This window comes from Sus scrofa, chromosome 3, assembly GCF_000003025.6.
Source record: "Sus scrofa isolate TJ Tabasco breed Duroc chromosome 3, Sscrofa11.1, whole genome shotgun sequence".
Classification (NCBI taxonomy): domain Eukaryota; kingdom Metazoa; phylum Chordata; class Mammalia; order Artiodactyla; family Suidae; genus Sus; species Sus scrofa.
Window position 1 is genome coordinate 18,806,013 of NC_010445.4, and position 21,542 is coordinate 18,827,554.

The 21,542-nt window shown below is 44.7% G+C and overlaps 1 protein-coding gene across 1 annotated transcript in view; it reads left to right on the plus strand.

Moving 5' to 3' along the window:
• XPO6 (exportin 6) overlaps window positions 1-21,542 on the plus strand; it is a 108,593-nt gene that overhangs the window by 33,955 nt on the left and 53,096 nt on the right. Inside the window, exons 2-7 of the mRNA XM_003124525.6 lie at window positions 2,415-2,505; window positions 6,141-6,253; window positions 7,706-7,903; window positions 13,202-13,361; window positions 14,694-14,771; window positions 20,725-21,178. Of these exons, the coding sequence (XP_003124573.3) occupies window positions 2,415-2,505; window positions 6,141-6,253; window positions 7,706-7,903; window positions 13,202-13,361; window positions 14,694-14,771; window positions 20,725-21,178 (1,094 nt within the window). The remainder of the gene's footprint in view (window positions 1-2,414; window positions 2,506-6,140; window positions 6,254-7,705; window positions 7,904-13,201; window positions 13,362-14,693; window positions 14,772-20,724; window positions 21,179-21,542) is intronic.

The following is a 21,542-nucleotide window of genomic DNA, read 5'->3' on the forward strand; positions in this document are numbered from 1 at the left end:
ACTTTGTGTGGGAATGTTAGCTTCTTGGGTTAGAGCAGGGAGGGTGCTGTTGGTAGGACTGGGAACGGAGGTAGAGTTGGATTCTCTGGGGAGTCAGAAATTTGCTTCAGTGGCCTTTGATGTGTGACTGGTAATTGTCACGTTCACAAACTTCTGCTTCAAGAATCTGAACAAAGGAGTTCCTGTCGTGGCTCAGCAGAAAGGAATCTGACTAGCCTCCATGAGGATGCAGGTTGGATCCTTGGCCTCGCTCAGTGGGTCGGGGAACCGGTATTGCTATGAGCTGTGGTGTAGGTTGCAGACGAGGTTTGGATCTGGCGTTACTGTGGCTGTGGTGTAGGCCGGCAGCCACAGCTCCGATTCAGCCCCCTAGCCTGGGAACTTCCATATGCCACAGGTGCGGCCCTAAAAAGACAAAAAAGAAAAAAAGAATCTGAACAAAATAAATCTTGGCAGTTGATTACCTGAATGTAATGAGCTCAGGTTTTTTCAGGATCTATTTAAAATGATTCACTACAAGACTAAGTTGTGGAGGAGTTTTCTTGTGGCACAGTGGGTTGAGGATCTGGTGTTGTCATTGTAGCAGATTGGGTTGCTTCTGTGGTGTGGGTTCGATCCCTGGCCCGGGAACTTCCTTTCTTTTTTTTGTTTCCTTTTTATGGCTGCACCTGCAGTGTGTGGAAGTTCCCAGGCTAAGGGTGGAATCAGAGCTGTAGCTGCGTGCCTACACCACAGTCATGGCAGCGCTGGATCTTTAGCCCGCTGAGCAAGGCCAGGGATGGAACCCACATCCTCATGGACACTATGTTGGGTTCTTTACCTAATTGAGCCACAATGGGAATGCCAGTGAGGCTCTTTTGATCAACACAGAAACTTAAAACAGGTTAAAAAGGATGGCAATGTTATTTTTGTCCCACATTTTAGTTATTTCTGCCTTTGAGAAAATTGTTTAGTTTATAACAAAACAGCTTCACTCACAACCCCAGGATATTTTTTAGTTAAACTGACATACTGGTTTGAAAAAGGAGCAGGAGGGCTAATATTTGATCATAGAATTCAGACAAGAAATTCCCTCACACTCACAAGTCCTGAAACTGTTGTGCAGTAATTCATCACTCCGCATGTCAGAGTTCAGCTGTCACCCTACAGCCGTGACCACGACTGCCGCATGGGAGGACAGCTGCCCCTGGCACTGCTTGAACGTGGCCCCTGTGTGCTGCAGTCTGTGCGTACGTGTGTGAGTTGATGTGGATGGGCCAGCCTGATTTAGCCTCTGTAATCGGTATCAGTCCTAAGAAGTGCTGCTGTCTCCACAGAGATGGCCCAGCGTCTCAGTCCCCTCGCAAGCCAGTCACCAAGTGGAGGCCCCTTGTAATATTACAGTTTAATACATGACACATTTGAGTGTAGACTTGTTTTAAAATGCAGTTTGTTCTGGTCAGCTCTCACACTGGGGGGGCGGGCAGTGGAGAGGATATGGCGAAGGTCAGTGGGAAGAAGGAAGTTAAGAGAGAATTCAGAAATCAGAACCGCTCCGGGCTCTTAATCATCTCTGGGTAGGTGAATGCCAGTGAGGATTCAGAAAGGGACTGGGAATGCTCACCTTTTTTGTAGACTGGTTCTGTGAGGGAGTGTTGACTCAAGTTCATTGCTGCACGCGATGCGCCCTCCTTTAGTGAGAGAAAAGGGTTTGGGGCGCCTTATGGAAGAGGGAGAGGATGAGCCTTGGGGGACCCAGGGGCCCTCTCCTCTCATTCTCCATCTGAGTGGTTCTGCTGAGAGTCTGGCTCTCTCTGGGTCTGTGGTTGGGAGGTGCTGTCTCATTTTGAGTCCTTGCTCTGCTCGGGTCTTAGCACCTTAATCTCTGTTGGCTGCTCAAGTGAGATTGTCAGTTGAGTGGATGTTTGGCTCCTGAAGTCCCCTCAAAACCCCCTAAGAGTCCATGCAGCAGTTTGACTACAGTTGCTCTGAATTAAAATATGGCGAATCTTTCAGACTTGGGGGGCAGATACATTGTTGATGGATAGTCTGTAAGACAGACACCCTAGCCTCTCTGATCTCTTCAGAGAGATGACTGCCTATTCAGTCATCAGGGCCGGGGCCTTTTACTTTGCTTTCAGTCTCTTTCCAGAATTGCATTTTGAATTATTTGCTCCCTTTTCCTTAGAATAAGTACTTGAAAATTGATGGCACAATAGCATGAATTGGTAGAGTATATGAAAAATTTGGGTTTCGAGCCAGCTGGGAAATTCCCTGAAGTTTTTCTGGCTTATATCATGTATTTGAAGAATGTCGGACCAAGATGTTTTGAGGAAGTAAATTACTATGGCTGTTGAATGTGACCTGGAAGGAACTGAGGAACAGTGGAACTGAAAGTACAGTTACTGATTATTTTTTTCAAATTCCTTTGGTAGGCCTCTGAAGAAGCCTCTCTCAGGGCATTGGAAAGTCTGATGACAGAGTTTTTCCACGACTGTACAACCAATGAGAGAAAACGCGAGATCGGTAAGTAAAGTGTGGAGTTGTTCAGAGTCATAACGAAAGGCCCCAGTGGGGAGCAAGGAGTTGGGAGCCTCGGCTGGTCAGGCCAGCATGTTTCCCCTTGCATTCTTGCTCTCTTGGCCCCTGTCCTGCTGGGCGGTGGCTGGTGAGGCCTACAGATCTGGCTGCAAGGGCTCTAGTCCCCTATAGAGAGCCCACTCTCTCTAATCCATAGCGATGGGTTTTCTTTCCTTTAGCCACATGTGGCTCTCTGCTTTGCTCTTGATTTCAGCAGTATTGAACTTTTATAAGAAGTCTATGACGTAGTTTAAAAAAACTCAACAACCCATAAAAGCATTTTTGGTGTGTGGAACTCCTACTTGGACCTCATCGAGTGCCCAGAGATCCTTTAATGGGCGTTACCTTTGGAGCCTTCTTGCTTTTTCCACCAGTACTATGGCTCTCATTTTGCAAGTTTGGCTAAATAAAGGCTTCAAACACCAGAGAAATGTAGGTATCACTTCAGGTCTTCTGGGAACCCCAGAACCTTCTAGCACCTCTTTTTGAATTTCATATTCACTGACATGCATAATATTCATTACAGCATACTGTTCACTAGAAACTGTATTCAAGTGTTATCTCTCCGCCTTGGGAACATGCTGCTCTGAGGTCCTAGATTAATTGTTTTTCTCTCTGAGGCCTCACTTAATGCCTGAGCTTGAGGATGAAAAGTGTTTTCCTTGATCTGGACCTTCAGCTTTCCCCTGCATGTCTGGCTTCTCTCTACTGACCTTCATTGCTTTCACCTCCTTGCCGGCTTTTTTCTGTGTCTCCATGACTCTGCAGACTGACCCATTTCTCTATCCCATGTGGCTTCTCTAAGTCACGTTAGCCGGTGTGTCATGGCTGATTTCTGCCCTCGGTCCAGAGCTTGATTAGGGTTTGGATTTTTAGGTGGCCAGGAAGTCTTTGGCTGCAGCCTATTTTCCCTTGCATCCTTGGAGCATTTGCACATCACCTTCTGGTAGACGTGGCTTCTCTTTTAAGTTTTTTTTTTTTCATGTTAACCCTCAAGCTTTTTATTTTTTAATGATTTTTGTTTTTTCCATCATAGTTGATTTACAGTGTTCTGTCAATTTTCTACTGTACAGCAAAGTGACCCAGTCCCACACACATATGTATACATTCTTTTTCTCACATTATCAGGCTCCGTCACAAGTGACTAGACATAGTTCCCAGTGCTACACAGCAGGATCTCATGGCTTATCCATTCCAAAGGCAATCGTTTGCATCTATTAACCCTAGGTTCCCAGTCCATCCCACTCCCTCCCTGTTCCCATTGGCAACCACTAGTCTGTTCTCCAAGTCCATGAGTTTCTTTTCTGTGGAAAGGTTCATTTGTGCTGTATGTTAGATTCCAGATATAAGTGATATCATATGGTATTTGTCTTTCTCTTTCTGACTTACTTCACTTAGTATTCTCTTTTAATTTTAAGCGTGGTGGTCTCCTTTGGGCCTGCCCCGTATGTGCCTTTCTTTTCTGAGGGACTGTGCTGTAAGGAACAAGAGCATTTGTAAACAAGGGATGCTGAGAGAAGCTGAGCGCAGTAGATGATCAGGCGTCTGGCTTAGAAGATCCCCTCTGCTTGCTTCTCTTATTACTCAGTTGGGCTGACCCATTTTTGTCCTTTATTAGTTTCATGCTACCTTACAGTAAAAACAGCACTGGTGATTTTTACTAAATGAGTTGAAGAATCTTTCCCTTATGTCACTCTGTTATATTCCAAAACTAATTTCTCTGGAAGTCCTGTTTTTAGCTTATGATTGGTATACTTTTGGTTTTCTCCTAAATTTGTGGTTGCAAAACAAATGTTGCTCACCTTCAGCATTCGTGAATTAAAAGTGGAACCTTTTTAACATGTTCGTATTCCAGTCTGATTTTAAAATAGTTTAAAAAACAAGATGCTGTGAATGTCTTAATTGCAGTGCTGGCTAAGGGGAATCCGGGGGTTTGATAGCGGGTGTGTCTTAGTTCAGTTCTCTTTGTACCTAGTCTTTGTAGCTTTATTTGAGCGTGTGGGCTGGAACCACTTCTTGCTTCTTTTTTGATGTCTTAGGGTAAACTGAAGGCTTTCCTGGCGAGGTGGGAGAAGGGAGGGAGACCTTTATACTATCGGGGCTCCACCTACCCTCCACCCAAAGTGTGTTAGTGCTCCAGACATTGACAGAGTCATTAGCAGGGAACCTCAAGAGACAGCCTGGTCATTTTAATAGCAGAGAAGGCTGAAGCATCACAAAGGAGCAGTAGTTCGCTTGGGATCAGATTCAATGAATTAGTGGCTAAGTCTAGAACAGAGCCCGAGGTTCCTCATTTCCAGCCAGAGATCATTCTCTTTGGTTAGACTTCATCTCTGGGATTCATAGAAACTTTTGCCTGACTGTAAGAGCATGCCGCTAGCTTCCTTTGATGGGATTTGTAATGAGACTGCTTTGGTGCATTTAGCCGAAGTCAGCGCTGGCAGAGCAGTGACTTGAGGATTAGAATGGGCTGCTGTGCTTGCTGCTTTTCCAAGGGCTTCCTAGAATCTCTCAGGGTTGTTGCCTTAGCGTTTTCACCTTCTGTGTGTTATATTTCATGACCAGCACAGCAGGTCATGGTGACTAGGGCAGCCTGTCCAGAAACATGGTGACAGGTTCCTAATGTTTGCTTGTCTGACCAGCAGCTTCAGGAAGAGGAAAACCATTTGCAATTAATTGAGGTGGACAGGGTGCTTCTCGGCAACCCCCATGATTGCTACTCTTATTTACCAATTTTTGGGGGCAATATTTTAAGTAAAACCAACCCAAATGAAGATAGCCATCCTGAATTCTCTTGAAAACTTTTTTCCAATCCTGTATGTAAGGTTAGTCTTAACTTTCTCTTTTCCTACTTGTCTCTCTCTCTCATACACACACACACACACACACACACACACACACACACACACACACACCATTGTGTATGTGTGTGTGTAAGAACATGTTGAGTGAGCGGTGAGGATATATGTATAGAAAGAGAGAGAGCGCACGCGCGCACGCCCAAGCTATACCCCAGAGGAAACAAGTTATCGCTTAGCCATCATTTTTAAGGTAAATGATACTCTTAGAGCTGTCTATGCATACATTAGGTTAAGTAAGAACTTCAACAGTGAAAGTTTCTCTGCCTAAAAAAGTGTCCGTAGCAAGGTTATTGAGTTTTGGATGGCAGAATACACTGTGTTCATGGGCACCTCAGAGTCAAAAATACTGTGTACCCTGTTGTTTCTAACTTGAAGAATCACCTGGATTAAGGAGTTCCCGCTGTGGTGCAGTGGGATCAGCAGCGTCCTGGGAGTGCAGATTTGATCCCCGGCCTGGCAAAGTGGATTAAGGATCAGGCATTACCACAGCTACTGTGGCTCATATCTGATACCTGGCTCGGGAACTTCATATTGCTGCAGGGCAGCCAAAAAAAAAAAAGGAATCAGCTGGATTTTGTAGTTGGTTTTGATGTTACGTATATTATATGGAGAGAGGTATTTGGGCAGGCAGAATGTCTTGTTAAAAAATAAGAATTTCCAGCCTTTTATTAGTTTCTTGTATTTTCATAGCCTTTTCTTGTTGCCATTTAACTTTTCCAGAGGAACTTCTTAATAATTTTGCCCAGCAAATAGGAGCCTGGAGGTTCTGCCTGTATTTTCTCTCCAGCACTAGGAATGACTATGTAATGATGTACAGTTTAACAGTTTTTGAGGTAAGTTGTCAGATAATTTTCTACTATTGTGAAGATTTTGCATTTTGAGGTCACATCGCCATGTTACTGGCACTAGACTTTAGTTTTGATGTGTACATGGCTGGGAAATGGTGGTAATTTGGTTTGGGGACTTCTTCCCACCTACTGCCTTTATCAAGATGTCCAGGTTTCCAGGGTACCTTTCCATCTTGGACACTGAAAGGTAAGGTGGGGCGAGGTAGGGAAGACTTTGTGGTGACATAAAACGTTTCCTTCCATGTTATCAATAAAACAGAAAGATAATTAAAGGAAAACAGTTTGGGAAGCGGGATGATAGCCATCATACCATCGTCCCAACCACAGAAATTTTCATTTATATCAACTCTCTTCCAACCTTTGTCTTCCAGTGCACACTTTAAAAAATATGTTGTTCAATTTTATTATTTTGTTCAGTTTTTTGTTCCAATTTTTACGAAAGTATAGTTGATTTAGAATGTTGTGCCAATTGCACACTTACAAAAAAACTAATTATAAGCATATCATTCATGCCATTTTGCATTCTTTTTCCCCCTCATTTATCTTTATACTGTATTCCTATAAGTGGCTGTATCATTATTCACCAAGCCATTCTCCTATTTTTGGACATAAAAGTTGTTTCTGTCATTTTTTTAAGTTTTTTATTTTTTGTCTTTTTAGGGCCACATCCACAGCATATGGAGGTTCCCAGGCTAGGGGTCTAATCGGAGCTGTTGCTGTCTGCCTACACCACAGCCACAGCAATGCCAGAGCCATGTTTGCAGCCTACACCACAGCTCATGGCAGCACCAGATCCTTAACCCACTGAGTGAGACCAAGGATCGAACCCGCAACCTCGTGGTTCCTAGTCGGATTCGTTTCCGCTGCGCCAAGACAGGAACTGCTGTTTCTGTCATTATTTTTTGGTAGAGACCGTGATGTGATAGGAAGTTTTTGCACCTATACCTTTTTGTTTTTTGTTAAATTATGTAGTCAATCTTCCTAGGAATGGGATTTGAATATTTATTGTATCATAGGATTTGAATATTTTATTACTCTTATGGTCAAGTTATTCCAAACCTGTGTTTATAAAGCAGAGCTTCTTTCTTTCTTTTTTTTTTTTTTTAGGGCTGCACCCGAGGCATGTGGAGGTTCCCAGGCGAGGGGTCTAATGGGAGCTGTAGCTGCCAGCCTGTGCCACAGCCACAGCAACACCAGATCTGAGCCTCGTCTGCGACCTACACCACAGCTCACGGCAATGCCGGATCCCTAACCCACTGAGCGAGGCCAGGGATCGAACCCATGTCCTCATGGTTCCTAGTCGGATTTGTTTCCACTGCGCCACAATGGGAACTCCAAAGCAGAGTTTCTTGATGAGGGATATAGCTACTGTTGGATGAGAACCAGTTTGTTTTGTGTATAGATTGTTAACTTAAAAGGTGTATTCTTGTTTTTCAGAATCTGATCAATAAAATGTGGCTTGGGGTCCCATCTCAGGATAAGATGGAAATCCGTAGCTGCCTGCCCAAACTCCTCTTGGCTCACCACAAAACCTTACCTTACTTCATCCGGAACAAGCTCTGCAAAGTGATTGTTGACATTGGCCGTCAAGATTGGCCTATGTTCTACCATGACTTTTTTACTAACATTTTACAGGTAGGAAGATACCTATAGAAACTTTATCTTGTAAATAGTTTGTTTGTAGAAGTGATTATTTTCTTGTCTTGAGGAATTTTTTTTTTTTTTTTTGTCTTTTGTCTTTTGTCATTTTAGGGCTGCACTTGGGCATATGGAGGTTTCCAGGCTAGGGGTCTAATCTGAGCTGTTGTTGCTGGCCCAAGCCAGAGCCATAGCAATGCCAGATCTGAGCCGCATCTGCAACCTACGCCACAACTCACAGAACTCACGGCAATTCGGAATCCTTAACCCACTGAGAGAGGCCAGGGATCGAACCTGTAACTTCATGGTTCCTCGTCGGATTCGTTTCTGCTGTGCCATGACGGGAACTCCAAGATGAGGAATTTGGAGCTGCAGGGGTGGGGTCGTGGGGTAGATGATCTCATTCACCTAACTTTGTATTCTTGACACATGTTGGACCTCTCCGCAGTGGAGAAAGCGGCTGGGGGTGGGGGACCTAGCTGCTTTTAACCTGTTGGGAAGTTTTGCCCAGCAAATACTTGAAAGTCTGTTAGGTGCCAGGTATTGGGTGCAAGGATGAAGCCTTCAGACGTTAGAGTCTAGTGAGAAGATAGTGATGCAAATAATAATTACCCGACAATATGTTCATGACCGTAGGGAGTATTGTGCTGAGCACAGCGTTTCGACTGAAGAGCTGGGGCGTTTTCAGTGGTGATGGTGATGTGAGGTAGTCAAGTGAGAGGCTAGGCTGAGGGGCGAGGCCAGAGCAGGAAGGGCCTTGCTCTTGCAGGGGGTGTCACTGTTTAATTCATAGTGTAGTGTTTCCTTGGGAACTGTCGAAAAGTTTGGAAAAGGGGGACAGTGTGGCCACATTTTGATGCTGGTATAACAGCACTAGCAACAGTGTGGAGTCAGGATTTCAGAGGGGTGAGGATGGAGTGAAGGAGGCCAGGTAGGCTGCTGCTGGAGAAGTCTGGGTGAGCCCGGGGACCTGAGCCCAAGCAGGGGCCTGCCTGGTGGATGGTGTCGAGCACGGAGGAGGCGGAGTCAAGAGGCTCTGAGCAGGAGCTAGCATGTAGGGCTGAGGGGAGGAGTAAGCCAGACTGCGTTCCAAGTTCCTGGCTCACAGGGCAGGAATGAAGGAGGAGGAAATGGGTTTGGGTAGACGACGGTGAATTCAGTTTGGCAGAAGATGCAGTTAAGATTTGTGTGTTCCTTCTGTGCATGTCTCGTGAGACATGAGGGCGTGTGGATCTGGGGTCAGGATTGGGAAGTCATCTGGGAATAGCCAAAAAGCCAAGAGGAAGATGCTTTTGTTTCTTTGAATCCTGTGATAAAGTTGGAAATGTTATTATATTATTGAGGAAGTCTTGGGCATGTAGGAAATGGGTATAATGAACAGAATATAGAAACAAAATTCTTTGAAAATTGGTTATTGTCTCAGGGACTGTAGGTTCAGAATCTTTCAGAGCAGTCAATCCCATTTTCTCATGTTCTGCTTGCTCTCCCTATAGCATCCGTGTTGCTTCTCTCGTTATTACCTCTCAAAGCAGCACAAAAATTCTTCATTTACGATTATTTCATTTTCTGTAGTGATTCATTTAATTGCTATTGTAATTGATTGATTGTAGTTGATATTGTGATGGATCAAATCTCATCGATTTATTGAATTGATATTGTGAAGGAGATTTATGCATTTATCCCCTAAACCATGTTGAAGTCTAGCCATGTACTAAGCACATGCGGGGGTGTAGCAATGAGCAAATGACCCGCCTTCCTGGAGTTTATAATCCCTGGACGGAGGCATCAGTAAGCAATAAGCAAATAAATTTTTGCAAGTAGTTTAAATGGTATTGTGAGAAAACGAAATCTGGGGTGAGGAAGAGGAAAATACCAGGGGTGTTATTTAGACGGGATGGCCATGGAAGCCTTTTCCCAGAGGCAGAGCCATGTGAGTGGAAACCTGAGCGGAAGGGATGGAGTGAGCCGGGTGGGCAGCCGGGGGAGCCTTTGTCGGCGGAGAGAATAGCAGTGCAGAGAACCTGAGGAGAGGCCAGGGGCCTTGCGGGTGTCTTCCGACACGGTTGCCTTCACTCCACGTTGCAAAGCAGTTGTGGTAATAACTCTCCGTGGCTCTGAAGGCGGGAGCCAGGACGTCCATGGAGATGGACGGGACCAGGAAGGTGAGGGTCTGAGGGGGTTCCTTCTTGGGCCGGTCAGTGGCTTGTCTCGCGAGAAGCAGCAGTGGCCCCGCGGGGGAGCATGTCCTTCCTGGTCTGCTCATTAAGTATAATTAAATGAGGATAGATGAGAATTCGGGGGAGCATTTTTAGGTGAGGTGCTCCTGGAGGCTCAGCGGGGAGAGTTGTCCTCCTTTCTCCCCCACCTCCAGCTCTGCACCGTCCAGAAATGACTCCTTTCAGCTCGTGCAGCCTTCGTGACTGAAACACCTCGCAGTGGAAGAGGCACTGGACCCGGAGGCAGTGGGTTTGGGGTCTGCGTCCATTTTTGTCACAGATCACCTTTCTTTTCTTTTCTTTTCTTTCTTTTATTTTATTTTATTTTATTTTTTTGTCTTTTTGCCATTTCTTGGGCCACTCCTGCAGCATATGGAGGTTCCCAGGCTAGGGGTTGAATCGGAGCTATAGCTGCTGGCCTACGCCAAGGCCACAGCAACGCGGGATCCGAGCCACGTCTGCGACCTACACCACAGCTCAGGGCAATGCCAGATCCTTAACCCAGTGAGCAAGACCAGGGATTGAACCCAAAACCTCATGGTTCCTTTTTTTTTTTTTTTTTTTTTTTTTTTTGTCTTTTTTGTTGTTGCTATTTCTTGTGCCGCTCCCACGGCATATGGAGGTTCCCAGGCTAGGGGTTGAATTGGAGTTGCAGCCACCGGCCTACGCCAGAGCCACAGCAACGCGGGATCCGAGCCGCGTCTGCAACCTACACCACAGCTCACGGCAACGCCGGTTCGTTAACCCACTGAGCAAGGCCAGGGACCGAACCCGCAACCTCATGGTTCCTAGTCGGATTCGTTAACCACTGAGCCACGATGGGAACTCCGGATCACCTGGATTTTAGCAACTCCTGCCGCTTATGTGAGCCTCCTCCTTTCTTTGTAAAATGAGAGTATTGGACTAAGTAATCTTTATAATTCTTTCCAGTTGTATCACTCTCTGCTTCTTAGTCACGCATGAGAACCAGAGACATGAAAGCCATGCCAAGAACATGCTCAATCACTGACATTTCTGATAATGATAATAAAGTAAATTTTTTCTTCAGGTATTGGTAAACAGGATCAAACTGGTTCTGAAATCAGTTTCGCTATCATATGATCTTTTGATTAAACCATCTGAAAGCTTTTTTGGCTTCCTTCCACTAAAGGAGGGCCTTTAAGATATATTTCCCATATTATAGGATTTTTTTTTTTTTTTTTAATTTCTGGAGAGCACAGAAGCATTTCACATATACAGGAAAGTATTGCCCCATGGAATATTTGCAATATGAGTCATTCCCACCTGAGAGAGTAAGGATGAGGTCTTGGGTGAAAATAGAGACAAAAGTGGAGGAGAAAGAAAGAAGTGAAAGGGGAGAAGTCAGGAAAATCTTTAGGGATAATCCCCAAAAGGGGTCGGAGTGAAAGGAGGTGCTTAGGAAGTTCTGCTTTATCATGTAAAGAGAAATGGTTGGAGAAGGGAGTTCTCGTTTCCCCTCTGCTGCCTTATCTGAGTTGAAGTTGGTGTTAGAAAGAGCCCATGCTTGTGGAAAATGAAGGGAAAGCTTCTGGAGGATGTACTTGAAGTTTTAAAATTCAAGAGAACAGATTTAATAGCGTTTGGAACACACCATTACTTGTGGATGGTTTTATGCAATGCTCCTTGAGGACAGCTGGATTCCTCCTAGGTCCCCGTTAATTGAGTACTGTTCTTTGGGGATGCGTGGTTCCTTGGTCTGCCGTGTGGAGGGTTGTTTTCAAGGGCCCAGAAGTGCCCTGTGTGTTTTTTGAAGTGGAGAAGAGCCTTTCTGTCTGGGCGCACTCCTGGGTGTCCTCCTCTTCCCTAAGGGTCACATCTTATAGATTGAGTACATTAAAAAAACTTAACTCTTTTATCAAGGAATGAACTCCATTTAAAGTTAAATTATGATTACAGAAAATGGTCAGGTGCTTTTGTTTGCTCTTTTATAGATCGTAGCATATAACCCAACAGAATTTTAATCGAACCGTGATTACTTTTACCATTTCTGGAAACTAAAAAAATAAATGCTTGGAATTTTGTGAAAATGATTAGAAAGATGTAAGTAGTGTTATGCTCTTGAAAGTGGACCTTTTTTTCTGTCTCTTATTTAAGGAAACTTTCCTGTGGTATAGTGGATATTGCAGGTTAATTTGCTATGTAGGTATTTGCAACGTCATAACTATCATAGTTGAGTGATGTGTATGCGTGTTTCTGCTCTGCTGCATGTTTAATCTTGAACTTGGGTGAAGCATGCAAAGCTTCGAACTGTGAAGTTGTTTTAACACCTGAATGTTGGAAAGATATCACAAATTGGTTTACACATATCTTAATCACGAATATATTAACCTGGGCAGAGTAACCAAGGCTCTGTTGGGAGTAGGGACATGTATAAAAATTATCATGTTAGGTGAAAAAGAGCATTGTTTTCTTGTTTTTAAGTTCGTGGTATTAGAATTTTGTCTTTAAAATAAGATGAGAATCAGAGTTTGTGTCGTGGTTCAGTGGAAATGAATCCAAATAGGAACCATGAGGTTGTGGATTCAATCCCTGGCCTCGATCTGTGGGTTAAGGATCTGGCGTTGCCATGAGCTGTGGTATAGGTCGCAGACTCGGCTTGGATCTGGCATTGCTGTGGTGCAGGCCGGCAGCTGCAGCTCCAATTCCACCCCTGGCTTGGGAACCTCCATATGCTGTGGGTGTGGCCCTAAAAAGCAAAAAAAAAAAAAAAAAAAAAAAAAAGAGAGAGAGAGAATATATTTTGAATAGTTAAAAAAGGTACTTAAGTGTACCCTGTCATTTTTCTAAAGAGTTGACTTTATGTAGCCTGTTCATATAAGATTAAACACATAGAGGTACAGTTGATACTGCGTTTCCATGGGATTTGCATCCTTGGCTATGAGGGCTGACTGCACTACACCATTGAATGTAAGGGACTTGAACGTCCTTGGATTTGGGGGTCCCCTGCCCCACCGTGGATACTGAGGGACGACTGTTCTTCACAGGTTTACCTTTAGTCACTCTTCCTTGTATCCTAATTAGCCAAACACTCTGCTCAGAACTTGTCTTTTCTTGGCAGTTGATCCAGTCCCCTGTGACAACTCCCCTTGGGCTGATTATGTTGAAGACAACTTCAGAAGAGCTGGCTTGTCCCCGTGAGGATCTCAGCGTGGCTCGGAAGGAGGAGTTGCGGAAGCTGCTGCTGGACCAGGTGCAGACTGTGCTTGGCCTACTGACAGGTGAGCAGTTGGGGTGGCACCAAAAGGCAGGCTGCCTGCAGATGCCCAGAACCCAGGCCTTGGCACTGAGACATTTTGAGCAGCTGTTTTAGCTGTTACTGAGACCAAGCATAAAAATAGAAAGAAAGTGGTGCCATATTTCCAGCAACTAGCCCAGTGCCTGGCACGCAGTAGGACCTCAAAAAATGTGATTTATTTTCCTTTTAAAATCTTTTATTTGGTCCTCACTATGGCTGCGATTAATGAGGTATGGACCAGGTCATAGGAATGTGATTGAAATTCTGACTGCTGCATTGCAAAGTGGATGGCAAGCAGCATGTATTTAAGGTGGCTTGAATTTAAGATCAGGAGAAAGGGGAGGAAGAAGATGTGAACATTTCAGATGCTGAGTAGGGAAGTGAGACAAGGTGTGGAGCCGGCTTGTAGTCGTATGCAGCATTTGCTCCGTCATCTTGTCTGTTGTATTAGAGCCTCGTGACCAGGAGTGAGGGGTAAGAATAAGCATAAAGCAAACTGCAGAGTGAGACAGAAAGGTGGGGAGAGGGTGGAGCCCCTGCACGGAGAGCGGGCTGTGCCTGCTGAGCTGCCCGTGTAGCTGCTGGTTCTGAGGAGCAGGGCAGCGCTAGGCCATGAGGCTGAGCCATGCTGTTGGAAGAAATGTAGGGAAAAGAAGTATTATATCTCTGGCTTTTTCTATACAGGCTTCTTGGATGTCTGGGAACTTTTTTTTTTTCTTTTTTTTTGGCGTGTATTTACAGAAGTGCTTGGCATGTAGTAAGCACTTAAAATTGGTTGTAAGAGTGCTTGATTAAAGGTAACCTTGTCATTTGCACCCCCATCCTTCCCCAAATGCTTCGGGGGAAACCCAGACCTCAGAGCATTTATTCATTCAGCGCATATGTATTGACATCCACAACCAGGTGTTAAATTTCTAGAGTTAGGGACCATGTCTGATATCTCTTGGTGTTAAAATATTTTTAATTGTGACATGATTTTTTTTTTTTTTTTTTTTTTTTTTGGTCTTTTGTCTTTTTAGGGCTATACCTGCGGCGTATGGAGGTTCCCAGGCTAGGGGTTGAATGGGAGCTGCAGCCTCCAGCTTACACCACAGCTCATAGCAATGCTGAGATCCTTACCCCACTGAGTGAGACTGGGGCTGAACCCATTTCCTCGTGGATACTAGTCTGGCTCATTAACCACTGAGCCACGATGGGAACTCCTAAATACTGATGTTTGTTTGATCAGAGGTATCAACACATCGTTTTTCTGAATCTGATTTTCATATGTTGGGTTTTATTTCTCTCTTAAACTCAGTTTTTCCGTTCTTGGTAGGTATCTTGGAGACTGTCTGGGACAAACACAGCGTGACTGCCGCCACCCCACCACCATCCCCGACCTCAGGAGAAAGTGGTATGGTCTGCACACACTTGTGTTCCTCTTTTTAAATGCAATCGAGGGTCTCAGCAGGGTAGCAATTGCTTATCTATGCCAGATACAGATGCAGATTCTTCCTTAATCTATTTTTGGCCTCTCTGCCCCTTGTCTTCTGAGTAGCTTTCTTAGTTCCTTGTGAGTTACTTGTGTTTCTAATATTATATTTTGAACAGCATAGTTCAACATAGTTTGTTTCTTCCTTGCCCATCAGGAAGATGACGCCTTTGATCTTCCGTCATCTACTCCCGTCCCCTTCAGCTTCTGACTGCTGTCCCCCCCCCCCCGGTGTGGTTTTTCCTTTTTCTCAAATTTGTGGCTATATGACTCATGCTGAGGTCGATAGGAGCTTGTGGGCATGATGGGTCTGCTTTGCAGTTAGGCAGGGGTCAGGCCACAGGTGGCAGCCCGAAGGGGGTGGGGACCTGGGAGCGTGGAGTGGTTTCTCGCCCACGGGCTCAGGGAAAAGTCATGTTGGCCTAGACAGATGGGAGACCAGTGTGCAGTCATCAGCGATGGCTTACAGCCCTTGAGATGCATTTGATAAAGCGTGGGCATACTTAGAGTGGCCATTAAATAGTTTACTGGGGGCTGATTGCTGTCCACAGTTGTATTAATATCTGTTTCAGAAGTCAGAGTGCAGTTCACCTAAACATGGCTCCTTTCAAGGATGGATGGAAAGAGGAAATTGTGTCTGAGCAGGAACTTTTAGTTTCTAAATGGCTTCTGTTTACACTAAGTGAACACAAATGCTTTTCAAGTAGAGTACATCCTGTGAAACGGCCCTTCTTCCTCTACTGTAAAGGTTGATGTGGCTAATGAGAAGTATTTCCACACCTTTCTCTTTTACCTTAAGGAAATAGGCTGTTGAAATCAGACCTCTCTGAGCCCAGACTGTTCCATGTTGCCTGTTGTTAATATGTGGAAGTTGAAATTCTTGCAGTTACTGAAGTTTTGAGGACGCTTATAGTTTCCTAACTGACTCCAATTCTGTTTGTCATACTTAGATTAAAAACTGTTAGTCATTGGTCATAGTTCTTAGATTAAAAACTGTTACAGAGTTCTAGAATATATTAAAAGCCTACAGAAAATTGAATTTTATTTGTCCTTAGTGGTAACCCTTCATTTTAATTTTTTTTTTTTACTGATTTTTATTTATTTATTTATGTTTGCTTTTTAGGGCCACACCCAGGGCATGTGGAAGTTCCTGGGCTAGGGGCTGAAAGGGAGCTACAGCTCTCAGCCTATGCCGCAGTCACAGCAATGTGGGCCCCCAGCCATGTCTGCCACTTACACCATAGCTCCTGGGTCCCTGACCCCACTGAGTGAGGCCAGGGATCGAACCCACATCCTTATGGGTACTCGTAGGATTTGCTTCCACTGCGCCACAACAGTAACTCCAACCCTTCATTTTTAAGGTGGGTATTTGGAGTTCCTGTTGTGGCTCAGTGGAAACGAATCCGACTAGTATCCATGAGGATGTGGGTTTGATCCCTGGCCTTGCTCAGTGGGTTAAGGATCCATTGTTGTCGTGAGCTGTGGTATAGGTCACAGACGAGGCTTGGATCTGGCATTGCTGTGGCTGTGGTGTAGGCCGGCAGCTATAGCTCCGATTCGACCCCTAGCTTGGGAATCTCCAAATGCTGTGGGTGTGGCCCTAAAAAGCAAAAAAAAAAAAAAAAATTTCTTTTGTTTGAAGTCTTGATTTTTTTTTTTTTTTTTTTTGGGTCTTTTTGTTTTTTTGTCTTTTCTAGGGCCACACCTGTGGCATATGGAGGTTCCTAGGCTAGGGGTCTGATCGGAGCTGCAGCCCTGGCCTACACCACAGCCACAGCAATGCGAGATACGAGCCGCGTCTGCAACCTACACCACAGCTCACGGCAACGCCGGATCCTTAACCCACTGAGCAAGGCCAGGGATTGAACCCGCAACCTCATGGTTCCTAGTCAGATTTCGTTAACCACGACGGGAACTCCGAAGTCTTGATTTTTAATATCAAGAAAAAGCAAAATAAATTGAGACCAGGGGGTGGACTAGGGAGTTAAGTAATCTTTTAAGCTGGTGTTCTTAAGAGGTATACTTCCTCTTTTTTTTTTTTTTTTTTTAAAGAGAAGTGCATGTTCATTCGTTACCTTTTTTTCCTCTTTATGACAGTTGCAAGTGAAGTCATCAGCTCTTGCTCCACTGGTTTGGGCAATGCTGATGATTTAATCAACATTTATTTGCTTACTAAACTGCCTTGGTGTCCTTAAGACACCAAGTTAAGCAGTCAAATTTCTAGAAAATTCTTTCGCTTTCTTGACTGTGAGTTCAGTTTTATGGAGAAAATTCATTCTGAGGAATCTTAGGGCCCAGAGAGTAAGCCAGAGAATTCCTAAACACAGCCCCGCGGCAGCCCCTGCCAGTCTCTCACTGGCCTGCCCAGCTGCCCCTCAGGCTTGGCCCTGTGGGCTTTTGGTCTCTTTTCTCATATACTTTTTTGTAATGTCATGTTCTGTCTGCTCACTTGCAAAGAATAAAATCCCTGCAACAGCTGCTCTCACAGTCTGGATGTAGAACAAGGTTTGACAGGTGTGTGTAGTTTACATCTCAGAATAGTTCCCCGAATTGTTGCCTCATCTCTGAAACTCACCTCAGTAGATCCGAGTCCTGTGAAGCCGGTGATGGTTTACTTTCCTCATCTACTCATTTACAAATAAGGAAATTGGGGTTCCTGGCCGGGGTGGGGGTGGGCGGGTAATGTGCCCCGAGGTCACATCTCCAGGAAGGGGTGGGACAGGGACGTGGACACTCTGTCCTCACCTGGCTGTCTCAGTCACTCTCAGAGAGCGGCTCCCTCCTGAGCAGCGAGGGAGCCGAGGAGGTGGGGATGCGCCCTCTGCGGAGGCTGCGGCTGCCTTGCGCACCCTTGCAGCCTCAGCCTCTCTTGTCCTCACTGCTCTTTGCTTGGCAAATGGGAAGAAAGTGAACCAAGGGAAATCACACTGATACTGTAGTTGTGAGTTAGCTTTGATGGTTCGGTGCCAAAAATGCAGGGGCCATATTCTCCTTGCCCACGTGGTATTTAGTTGTAAATATAGATCTGTGCATCCGCTGGCGATGGTAAGCTTTTCAGGGTGAAGGTGTCTTCTCCTGATTTTTTCGCAAACTCTTTCCAAGGTGCTCGTGTTTGTGCACTTGCACATCTTTTCACCTCCAGAAAAGTAGGGCTTGGGAAGGCCAATCACAACCCCGGTGATCTTGTTTCCTCCTCCCAAAGCTTCCTTGAAGAGTTTCCCCCCATTTGACTGGACGGAGGCTACAGTTAGGTCTGAGGCTCTCAGTTGGGGTGATTTTATTGCGGGGGATGTTTGGCAATGTGGAGAAATTTGTGGGTTAACACAACTGAAGGAAGAGGGTACCACTGGCATCTGGTGAGTGGAGGCCAGGGCTGCTGCTGAATATCCTACAGTGCACAGAACAACACTGGAGAATCTTTTACCCAAATGTGAATAGTGCTGAGGTTGAGCAGCTCTGAGTTAGTCACGTAGAACTGAATAGAACACATACAGAATTTCAGTAATTAAGAAAATTAAAAAGGGGATCTTTGCATGAAAAGCCAGTGTCCCACTCATGTCTGGGTCATTTCCAAGTTAGTAAATGCCCTGGCATTGCCCACGTACTCCTTCGCGGGAGTGGATACGTTATCACCACCAGCATCTGGCCCCGTTCAGGGACCATGATGTCGCTCTCAGGTTTTGTGATCAGTGTGTCTTGGTGCACAAGGAGCTTGTTTGAGCTCCCTCAGCTTTGCTCTGGAGCATGAAGCAGGCTCTCTCTTCCCTGGTGGTTTCTTTCACTTTGATCATGATACCATTTTGGAAAAATTCACCTACGATTTACTAAAATTCCTCCAGACATTTAAAGTTGAGTAAAATCATTTTTATTGAGAAACAACATTAAAAGACACTTGTTTTGGAGTTCCCATAGTGGCGTGGTGGAAATGAATCCAACTAGTATCCATGAGGATGCAGGTTCGATCCCTGGCCTCCATCAGTGGGTCAGGTGCGGCATTGGCGTGAGCTGTGGTGTAGGTTGCAGGCGCAGCTTGCATCCTGTGTTGCTGTGGCTGCAGCTCTGATTGAGCCCCTAGCCTGGGAACTTCCATATGCCATGGGTGGGGCCCTAAAAAGCAAAAAAAAAAAAAAAAAAAAAAAGAAAAGAAAAGAAAAGATACCTGTTTTGAGGGAAGAAAATCAGAGATCATCCTACCCACATAAACAGGCTTTACCTCTTCGTAATCCTATTCCATCTTTGTCCTCGTGCTTATATCCTTTTACAGTTTGGGTCCTGGTGTACACATACTGTTTTACTTACGACTTTAGATTTTTAGATTTTATATATTTTTCTATATCTGAATATTAGCTCTCTGACTAATCTTTTTTCCTGGCTGCATAATTGTTCCTGACCTGGCTTCTGGGAAGGAGCATAGTCTTTGGGCCAGACCTGGGTTTTAGTTTTAGCTCTGCCTTTGACTAGCTGAAGAACTAATCTATCTGTGTTTTAGTTATACTAACATTGTGTAAATAATGCGGATAATAATTATACTTACGTTAGAGCTGGGAGCGTTGAATGAGAACATGTATGTAAAGTGCGAAGTGCAGCACCAAGCAAATAACAAGAGCATACGAAGTGGTTCTTATCACTGTCTTAGATGTTAATAATAAACACCTTATTATCATTGATGTTTTGCTTTTTTCCCTTTCCTTGGACTCCCACTCTGGAAAATTTCCTCTGAACTAAAGAATAGGGTCTTTTTTTTTTTTTTTTTTTGCTTTCGAGGGATATTCCTGTGGCTCATGGAATTCCCAGGCTAGGGGTCGAATCAGAGCTACAGCTGCTGGCCTACGCCACAGCCACAGCCACGCCAGATCTGAGCTGCGCCTCTGACCTACACCCCATCTATGGCAATGCCAGATCCTTAACCCACTGAGGGAGGCCAGGGATTGAACCCGAGTCCTTATGGATACGGGTCAGGTTTGTTAACCGCTGAGCCACAATGGGAAGTTCTTCTTCTTTTTTTTTTTTTGGATTTAAATTGGCATATAATTGACATATAACATGGTTAGTGTTAATTCCAGATATACAACATAATAATTTGCTGTAGGTGTATATTGCAAAATGATCACTAGTGTGAATCTAGTTAACGTCCATTACCACCCATAGATACACATTTTTTTTTTTTCTTATTTTACTCTCTTAGCAACTTTCAAATATATACGGTCAGTATTGTTAACTCTAGTCACTGTAGTGTACATCACATCCCCAGGACGTATTTGCCTTAAAAAGGGAAGTTCGTACCTTTTTACCACCTTCCCCCCTTTTGTCCACCCTGGACCCCTTTACTTTAAAAAAATTATTGAGGTCCTCAAAGAGTTTTCTGGGTTTTATCTATTGATATTAAAACTAAGACAGTTCGGAAATACTTAAAAGTAACTGTGATGAACTCAGTACATATATACAGATAACATACCTTTTTAATTTTTTAATTTTTTATTTTATTTTTTTACAGATAACATATCTTAATGAAAAATAACTTTTCCAAAGTAAACAAAAAGATGTACTGACAAGAGCAGTATTACTTTACACTTTTGTCATTCTCTTTCTTACGTAGCTTAATGAGGTAACTTTTGCTTTTTCTCTGTTGCATATCACATAGACTGTAGCCTCTAGAAAGCTCTGTGGTACACTTGTAAGATAATAAAAGTGAGGAAGACAATAGTATTCTCTTAAAAAGAGTTATGAATTTGTGAACCCCCAAGGCGCTGGAGAACCTCTACTGTATATTAATGCTTGGTTGTGTTTTTTTTTTTTTTTTTTTTAAAGAAGAATTATGTACATTGATTTGTAAGAGAGTTGATCGTGTGTATCTGAAAGGCCTTTTGTGTTTCAGGTGACTTACTGAGTAACCTGTTGCAGAGTCCTAGTTCAGCCAAACTGTTGAATCAGCCAATCCCCATCCTTGACGTGGAGAGTGAGTATATCTGTTCCCTGGCCTTGGAGTGCCTGGCCCACCTCTTCAGTTGGATTCCTCTCTCTGCCAGCATCACCCCGTCCCTCCTTACCACCATCTTCCACTTTGCGCGCTTTGGCTGCGACATCCGGGCCAGAAAGATGGCATCAGTTAACGGCAGCAGCCAGAACTGTGTGTTGGGTCAGGAGCGCGGCCGGCTTGGGGTCCTGGCCATGTCCTGCATCAATGAACTCATGTCCAAGAACTGCGTGCCTATGGAATTCGAGGAGTACTTACTGCGTATGTTCCAGCAGACTTTCTACCTCCTGCAGAAAATCACCAAGGATAACAATGCCCACACAGTGAAGAGCAGGCTAGAAGAACTCGATGAGAGGTAATGCAGACGGGTGTGGAGTCGGCTGTGCCCTGACAATGGGCCTTGACTGTTGATCCCGTTGTGTGCTGCCTAGTGTCTGTAATCCTCTTTGGTTTCAGAATCTGGGGCTCCTGGTGAGGACAGGAGAGGTAGGTGTGGACCAGTAAGTCTGAGCTTAGCTGGAAGGGCTAGGGTGGTCAAGGGAAAGGAGTTGAGTTGGAAAAGTGCTTGTGAAGTGTGTAGGTTGGTTGTCTTCTTTGCCCATCCATCTCCTGTCCTCCCTTCCACCCTGGTCCGCCCTCTTCCTCACTCTTTGCCTGCAGGTCTGACTTGGTGCAGAAACTGAGACTGCTGCTCATGTGTAGCCAAGAGCGGGAGAGGA